The sequence below is a fragment of the Limulus polyphemus genome, unplaced genomic scaffold (genome assembly GCF_000517525.1).
Source record: "Limulus polyphemus unplaced genomic scaffold, Limulus_polyphemus-2.1.2 Scaffold1562, whole genome shotgun sequence".
Lineage (NCBI taxonomy): Eukaryota > Metazoa > Arthropoda > Merostomata > Xiphosura > Limulidae > Limulus > Limulus polyphemus.
In genome coordinates, this window is record NW_013667172.1 from 10351 (window position 1) to 20026 (window position 9676).

Here is a 9676-nt window from a genome sequence, read left to right on the forward strand (position 1 = left end):
ATTTTAAGACTTCGTAAATCCAGTTAGATTAGTGACAATGTGCCAATACCAGGTTTATCCAACCGGCTCAATGAGAGAGAAATAATGCCATACGTCGCCAATAAATCCACCAATATTAATGAAAAATAAATAATGCCATGGTTCACCAGCCCAACTCAAACTATGACCATCTAATATATGTCAAGCCTTGTAATATCTGCTATATTGGTAAGAGTACAACCATTTAAGACTTCATTAGCACACCTGAATAACAGTAGAACAATAACGTTAGGCTTCATAATCCGGTATTGGGCGACACAAAGCAACTAACTATATCAATAATTAATTAGTACTTTGAGAAAGTAACAACATCAGATTTCATAATCCCAAATGAAACTAAGGCAAGGCAACAATATTAGACTCACGAGATCAGTTAAATAACAATAACGTTAGGCTTCATAATCCGGTATTGGGCGACACAAAGCAATTATGTTGAGTAAAATGTCAGACTTCATCATTTCAACTAGATCAATAACAAAACAATAATGTTAGGCTTCAACAGTACCATTAGACAGGTGGCAAAGCAACAATGTTAAGCTTTAACAATACTACCATATTGATAACAAAGCAATAACATTAGGCTTCAACAATATTACTATACTGATGACAAAGCAAACATGTTAGACTTTAATAGTGCCTATAAAATGATCATAAAGCAAGTTACCAAACGGAGATAGACATATATTTGGTAAGAAATTTTATTCTGCATAGTCAGCAACAAAACATACACTTTATCTTTTTTTCGTGATGTTGACTGTTATTCAAAAGTTTTTAATTACTTGCTAAACATTTTACTCGCCTTTATCTGACTTTTTGCACAAATATGGTGAATAATATAAAAATATCTAAACAATGTTCCGATAAAAACGAATTCAAGTTTGACAAAGTTTCTACCATTTCTCCTATTGGCCACATATCTATTGAACCATTTTTAAGTAGAATCCTAATATTACTCTAAATTTTTCATGATTTTGAGTTAGGAAAGAGTATATGTTAAAAGAGTGAAAAATAGTTACTGTCTTATGTGTTAATTATGCGGATTTATAATATGAAACTTGTAGAAAAATGGGAAAAAAAGTGTTTGTGAGAAAAAGCTATGCACTTAATTTTAAAGAAAAAATGAAACCAAACCTTTATTTGCAAACAATAAAAATATTTCTTTAATAACATTCTTCACACGTAAATGGATGGCAGAGAAAACATCGAAAAGGTCAAACATTTGACATAACTGAACAGAGTTGAAAATTTTAAGTAGCATCATTCTAACATAGAAGTAAAATACTGACATTCCTTCAGTTACTTCAGCTTGCCACCTTTAATATTTGCAGTGATTGTTATAGCTATAATTAATATTCTGAGAAAAATGTTATTATTATACTATTAAATGAACTCAGTAAACTATTTTTAAGGAAAAAGCTCTCTTTTCTAAGTTATACAAAGGATTTATATATCTTCGAATAATTTAATTAATTAAACATCCATTGCACACGATACTAGTCTCACGTATTTCTCAAAGTGCACACACAAATCAAGCATCAGAATCATACTAAGTACATTTAAAATAAACATTGATTACTTTTACATTGCTTAAATGTATATATAAATATAAAAAATGGTGACATAGACAGAGCGCTACCATTTCTGATGCAGAATGTTGTGAAGTTTTATTTTAGTGGAGATAATTTTGTTTTACAGATCTAAATTCATATACATAATAATCTTCCCACAATTGAACGAATTATGCAGCTAATACTATTATGAATATCAGATACATATTTACCTTTATAAGTTATGCTAATTGTGAATTGAGTATAATCTAAACAAACGTTTATTTTTTACAATCTATTAATATGGCTTTATATATATATATTTTTAAATATCTTCATTTCGGGCTAGTTAACATGGCAGACAAAATATATTAAAGTGGTTTGTAGCAATAAAAACTACAAACGTTACTTTTCTCAAGTCAAAAATAGTAAACTGCACATCTTTAATGGGTAAGTATAAAAACTTTCTATCAAAACGAAGCCGAAAATCACAGCCAATAGTCGAAAATCTTGCGGAAGTTATTCTTTCACATATTTCTCTTTTTCCAAATTCAATGAAATAAACTCTGCTGTAAAAAAAATAAAAATAATAATGAACATGTCGTTCTGTAATAAAAATCATTAGTCCGTGATTTATTGTCGCAGATTGAAGGAGAAATTAAAAAACTTTCTCTCTTTAAATTGATACAGAATAACAATAGCAAAATAAAATCACTAAATTAAAATAAACTTAACTCCAAACTTGATTAATTTATAAGGAGAAACAAACGATTGAACGGAAACGTATTGAACGTATTTGCATTGGCTGGCAACTTTATGAGGGTTCCCACTTAATATGAGGCTTGACCATTGATATTTGAACTGAACTGGATTGAGCATTGACCCTTTCACGTGAAGTCATTAGAAATTAAAAATTACCCATTTTCAAGTTTTATGGGGCTGGATTCTTTACAGTAGGTGCCTGTGACTTGTTGGCGATAAATTCGAACAATAAACGGACAGCACACAATCCACTTGTTTTAAAATAGTATTTTCAAAACAAGTGAAACGTATGTATAAAAATTATTTACACTATAGGACATCACATTTATATCTAAAACTCTAATAATTTTCTTTTTCTTGTCAAAAGTCCACACAGACTGGTTTAGTTACGTTAGCACCAAACTGTCAAGACGAATTATTTTTCTCTATTCTGTTTCTTACAACACAGTCTGCGATACATTCGCTGACGTTAGCCTGTGAGTTGCCACAATTGTATCCAGAATTTTAAATAATTATCTCCATTTCGTCAAAGTCCATACAGGTGAGTTCAATTACTTTAGAACACCCTCTGACAAGATAAGTTATTCTTCTTATCTCTGTTAAACTGTGAAACTCACTTTAAAAGATTGAACACATAGAACTTTCGTTCTTAAACTCAAAGATTTTTTAGCTGCCTAGTTTTGTTTGAATTCGTTATTACGTAAAGTTTTTTTTCTAATTTTTTGAAGTATTTTGACAGATAAAGTTTGTCATAACAAACAAATAAGTAAATGGAATAAACTGTTATAGCATATAGGGCTACAGTACTCTCAAGAAACTAATGAACAAAACATTGTTAGTACATTCGAAATTAACTTATAGTAATCTACTCTATATCTGACTGAAAACATAACATCTGTGAAATCAGTAAGAATGTATTTGAAATTTATTAAGCAATTATGATGCTACTGCTACTTTTGAGAATATTCATTCCTATATACAAGCTATACCTGTCTACATAGACGGATTATAGTTTCCTTTTTGAGTGATACTATCGTACTTGTGTAGAAGGTAACAGTTAGTAGGAAATATCACAATAATTACAGTGATCAAGCAACAAAGCAGGTTGCCCATGTAATGAAGAACAAAGGCTTAAATAAATTGTTGATTCAATTGCATGTTATGGTTTACTTGCAGTCTGATAAAGAGTGAAAATTGGTGCGAAAGTACGTTGATGCAAAAACATCCGATAATGTGTTATAGATCCAGTTACCTCAAGTAAAACATCTGTGCAGAGTAATGTTAAAGGTCATGTACTTCTAGATCATAGATGTCATGACAAAAGAACATACATTTGAAACGAACTGTTATTTTTTTCAAGATTATTGTAAGGGCTTTGAAAAAACAAAATTTAATATCCACCAATGGTTTTGATGTACTGAATAGCAATTTTTATGACACAACTTTAGAAATATTTAAAGAGCCATTGTTTATTAACAGGAAAAAAATTGACTCGCAGAAAATATCTTCCACTTTTTCGGCCTTTAGCTCTAACACAGCAGTTTTATTTCTCCAAAGCCTATAATTTTATAAGACGTACTTTTAGTCTTGCTTTATCACATTCATTGTTATTCATGTGGTATCAAAACATTAATGTGGCACCAAGATTTAAACAAGAAAAGCACTTAGTGCATTGCAATAAGAGGTAGAAAAAAAGAAAAGATAAAATTGATTATATGGTAAAAACTGATATGTACAAAATATCAAGCGAATATGGAAATATTTCTTCAATACATCTGTGTGAAAACACTTACACAAGTGTCGTCCTTATCTTAATATTATAACTTTATTATTAATAATTCAGCAGATCACAACAAAATTAATTTAAATCAACACAATATTACAAGTTATTGTCATTTTTACAATGCCAATTCTACAAACAAGCCTCCTCCCCACCCGATGAGTTAGCAGTAAGTCTAATGACTTAAAACGCAAACATCCGGGTTTCGATTTCTAGCGGTGAACTGAGTGGAGACAGCCCATTGCAATAAGAAAACAGATAAGAACAAGTATTTTTGCACTTTATATAGATATTTCATTTTCATAGTTACTTCATAAACTAAAAAGTAACACAAATGCATTAAGCTGTACACAATAACGTGACAAGAAGTACCAGGAAAACGTGCTTGTCATTAACGCGGTTACAACTGACAATTCAGAGACCAGCAATATGGCTACCACTTGAAGGCAAGAATCAATACAGTAACACTAGCCAATGCACAGTGCAGTTCAGTAAAGGGATTAGTGGGCTGGACTACCTTTCTATGCGATAATAGCCTGGAATCGAGATCGAGGTAGCATATATTCCACAAAATGCCGTAAGGTCTCACATTCCATTGCAGCCCGTTTATAGAGGACTATAGCTTGCAATTGTTGCACAAGTATCGGCAGAAGGTTTTGATACCCAATACGATGTTCACATCCATTCCCAAAAGTGCTCAGTCGAACTGAGATGTGGTAGTTAGTGTGGCTAAAGTTACTGTCATTTACACATATTTCCGTCGAAACACACATGGTTGATTACTGCATTGTCAAATTAGAAAAATCCTTGTCCATAAGGTTAAAAAAATAGCTATGAGTGGCAAATGTGTTAAATTATGTCCTTCTAAAAAAATAAAGTAACAAGAACGTTCCTCAATACATTATACCACGTCTAACGGTTTACCATTTTGGAACCACACAAGTGATATAAGTCGTTTCATGTAATTATTTCTGTGTTCAACCATAACATCATTTCGCGATTCACATTTAATATTCTCTGGCCTTTACTCATTCACTGTTTACAGTTTGCACTTTAAGCATTACTGAAGCTTTACTTTTCTGTTTGCAACCGAAATAAGGGGTTTTTAGACTAAATGTAAGCTGCTATTTGGAATCGGTTAGTTTCACAGTTTGAATTCTGTTGCACTTTACAAACTTGTCAAATCGTCTTTTCAATCAGTTTTTAGTGGTTTGCAACTACACATTTTCCTAGAGAAAGATGCATCTCCTTTCGATTTGCCTTGTAATAAAGTTCAACATCAGATGCCTTTGAATAACAGGGCAAAGAATGAGTCTAACAGGCACGCACTAGACAAGCACCCACTACTGTATTCCTTATTCAAAGAGATCCTTGCGTTTACCAGTTTTCTTACAGACTAACCATTATGCCCCCCAGTGGCACAGCGGTATGTCTGCGGACTCACAACGCTAGAAACCAGGTTTAGATACCCATGGTGGGCAGAGCACAGATAGCCCATTGTGCTTAACTTCAAACAAACCAAACTAACCATTATATTGCTACATCTCTACATTTATAAGGCCCAGAATTACTTGAAACGACACGTGACCAACCTATTTTGCATAGATAAAAATATTATTTTTGTTTTGTTTTGAATTTCGCGCAAAGCTACGCGAGGGCTATCTGCGTTAGCCGTCCCTAATTTAGCTGTGTAAGACTAGAGGGAAGGCAGCTAGTCATCACTACCCATCACCATCTCTTGGGCTACTCTTTTACCAACGAATAGTGGGATTGACCGTCACATTATAACGCCTCCACCGTTGAAAGGGCGAGCATGTTTGGAGTAACGGGGATTCGAACCCGCAGATTGCAAGTCGAGCGCCCTAACCACCTGACCATGCCAGACCCAGTTCCTAATCTCTTATGTATAAAATGACTAAATGAAAAGTAAAATCGATAATCATTATTGACAGAAATACTAATACGGAAATAAAGTGAAAATTATTACATGTGCACCTAATTACGAATAAATGAAACGACCGTGAAGTTAATTTGAGCGATATAATTCATTACAGATAATTTATGTTCCTAATGAGAAGCCCAAATGTTGCACAGATAAACAAACTTTGAAAGATTTTCTGGAGTTCATAATCGTGTATACATGACATATTTAATGCTTCACTAAACCAGTACAAAGTAGACGTATTTATCAGCTTAAATTAATATAAAAACAATATGCAAAACATATTTTACAGTTTTTAAAACACTGTCACGCAAACGTACAAATAGCATTATGAACATCAAAGGCAGAACTTTTATCATTAGCAAAATAGTAATTACCTAATGCTTAGCTATAATATCCGTACCATGGTTACATTTATCGCTAGACTTTCAAACAGAACATACCTTTTAACAGCCAAATTCTTCGTAAGCTTACGGTACGATCACCGCTCCCATCCTCTTCAATGCCAAAATCGTATTTACGGCTTTCTGTAGTAGAACAAATCAAACCAGCAGGAGGGCAAGTTAATGAATAATGGCGCATCTTGATATCCAAGCTATGGGTAAGTTTGTCTAATGCTAAAAGTAAACATTTTAATTTTTTTTCCTCTTCATGTAAAAACTTTTCGCGAATACAGGAATAATATAAAATGTCCTCGTGATACCATGAGGAAATTCTTTTTTATTAGTTGAAAATTTCCTCACTTCATATAAAATTTCCTCAAAAGCAGAGGACATTTCCCCCTCTCAGAAACAAAGTTTCTCTATAAAGGGTATAATCCCAGTCGAATTGACCTGATCATACAGTATTTTATTTTGCACTTTTTTTTTAATCGTAAGTTTAATTATATTAGCTTCTTCGACAAATTTCCTTTATGTTTTGTTTCCAGTAATTGGAAAAAACAATAACAATCTTCAATGACGAACTAAACAGTTTTGGTTTCACTACAGTATTCCAGTGTTAACCAACCAACATTTACCAATTATTTGAGAAAAAGGCCGTGAAGAAATTCTGGTGAAGAAAAATTTAGATAGAGGAAATTGGCCTTTTTTCACCTCTTGCAAGAGATTATCAAGAAAAAGTAATAAAATGATACTGATGCGGTGAAGAAAAAATTCATAAAAGCTGTTGTCTAAAAATCAGATAGGTGTGCATGTATCTTTACATATAATATGCACTAAACAATAACTATAAGTAAGTATAGTTTCATCTTTAGTAGGCTGCCATATTATTTGTTAGATTGTGTAGAAACGATTGCTTATTATAATTTAGTAAGAAAACCACATTCGTTTCTGTAATTAATAATTTATTGATTGATAATTACTGATTATTTTAGAATTTATTTCTTATTTTATTTTCCTCTAATATAAAATATGTCAATAGATAGAGAGAAAAAAGTGAGTTTGCTCACTACATCCCAGGGTGTTCCCGCCATACCATGGTTTGGGCCCCTAGTGACTCAGCGGTATTCTGCGGGCTCATACCGCTAAAAATCGGGTTTACATACTCGTGGTGAGCACAGCACAGATGACTCATTGCGCAGCTTTGCACTTAACAACAAGCACCATGGTTTGATCTTTGAAACTATAGGTAATCTATAACTATAAAAAGAGCCTCTGTGTGTATGTGTGACCGCCATAGCTCCAAGAGACCTGAAACTCTTCACACATACTAAGGGATTCTGAAGGTGTGCACCTGGCTATTATTTTTTAGATTTGACTCAAAAGATTTTGGCCAATTGTTTGTCCCATAGCCCTTTAGCCCCATAATTCTTCTTCCTGAAGGTCTATAGAAAAGTATCATATATTTTTCTAATTCTCACTTACTGAATGAACAATATGTGAAGGTTTTCTGCCAAATTCTCTTTTTCAACACAAACATGGAAAGAAAAATATGAATCAGAGAATACTGGAGAATTCGGAGAATGAAAATAATTCAGATAAAAACACAGGAAGAAAAAAAAAGCGAATCTGAGAAACTAAGTTAAAATTGTTTGCTTTAAAAAAAAGAGTTGAATAGAATTAAGTTCAGAAAATGGCAACAGCCAAATCAGTTAAAGGTTTGACGCATTGGGGTAGCTATAGAAGTAACTAAGATAATGGAGACGCTAGACTGGTACACTGAGGCCTCTGTGAACCATGTGGGGGGCCTTACAATCTCGCAGTGGAGCGTGGGTATTTTATGCTAGTGTTCAATAACACCCATCAAATCAAACGTTGGCTTGGGATATAAATACGATTTTCACAATCCTTATAACAACTAACATTGTAGGAAGAGCTAATTTCTCTAATATTATATTTCACCGAATTTTTCCACGACTCTTGCAGCTGGTTAATGCTTAATAGTTCTATATATTTTTGTTAAGAAGTAAATAGTCAACAATTGTATATATTCGCACGTGCTTCTAGAATTAGAGGTGAAGACAGCTCTTCAGAACAATGGTATGCAGCCGATACAAATGTGGAGAAACCTTGTTTCAGGTTTGGTGCACACAACTATACACAAAAAAAGCTATCTCTGCATAACCCGTTTAGAATTTCGAGCTCATAAACTGGAGTAAGAGCAGTTGGTTAACAGTACCCACCGCTAATTCTTTAGCAACTATTTCTTGTTTGATCAAATAGTTGGATTTGATCCACCACTCCACGGTTCCAAAGTGCGGAGAGCGTCTTTACGACAACGGACCATGAACCCTCGAATTCACAGTTCGAGCATGCTAACAACCGGATTATGCCATGTGGATAAAAATCGACACACGTAAAAGAAGATGTAATTTCATGTTTTTTTTTTGTGTGTAATAGAAAAACTTAATTTTCACCAACACATGCATAAACTCAAAACATACCTGCCACCTTCGACGGGTTACGAACTTTTTTAGTTTGGTTTTATTCAGTTGTGCTACTTCTTTCTTTTTATCTTCCTGAAAAGAGAAAGTAACCAAAATCATGCAAACTTTCTGTAAAATAAGTATTAATTATGTAATTTATACTTTCTAAGCCGGTATGTTTTATCTATTACTTTATGATATATGCAAACATGGATAAGAGAGATACGTGGATCGATAAATAGACTAATAGGAATAGCGTATAAAAACAGTAATGATATTCAAGTTTAGAACATTAAGCTTAATGACCACGTGATACATATATAAATGAAGTTTTCAGGTCCGTATCTTATAACGAGAACTAATCGAAATAAAAGCACTTTCGTTAAAGTTACACGATGCTAATTACAATACATAATACTGTGGGTTCTGTGAGCACTTTCGTTAAAGTTACACGAAGCTAATTACAATACATAATACTTTGGGTTCTGTGAGCACTTTCGTTAAAGTTACACGAAGCTAATTACAATACATAATACTTTGGGTTCTGTGATACATTCATCTTTCAGTTCTTTCTAGTTTTTCTTATAATTCAGTATTTCTAATCAGAATTTCTTTGTTCAATTCATGCTGTAAAAGCGCTACCGGCATTATATAAATAGCAAGATTGCTATGAAAACGCCCGGCGTGGCCAGGTGGATAAGGCGCTCGACTCACAATCTGAGGGTCGCGGGTTCGAATCC

At 33.2% G+C, this 9676-nt stretch overlaps 1 protein-coding gene across 4 annotated transcripts in view; it reads right to left on the reverse strand.

The window, feature by feature from the left end:
- Positions 1 to 1185: 1185 nt before the first annotated feature.
- The window catches only part of LOC106464108 (myosin light chain kinase, smooth muscle-like), a 41907-nt gene continuing 33416 nt past the window's right edge, over positions 1186 to 9676 (reverse strand). For 3 of the 4 annotated variants that reach the window (XM_013924219.2, XM_022391769.1, XM_022391770.1), the window contains 3 exons: positions 8955 to 9029; positions 6514 to 6597; positions 1186 to 2155 (listed from right to left, as the gene is read on the reverse strand). In XM_013924219.2, the coding sequence (XP_013779673.1) occupies positions 6541 to 6597; positions 8955 to 9029 (132 nt within the window). In that variant the 3' untranslated portion in view covers positions 1186 to 2155; positions 6514 to 6540. The remainder of the gene's footprint in view (positions 2156 to 6513; positions 6598 to 8954; positions 9030 to 9676) is intronic. The other variant, XM_022391771.1, reaches the window with a different exon arrangement.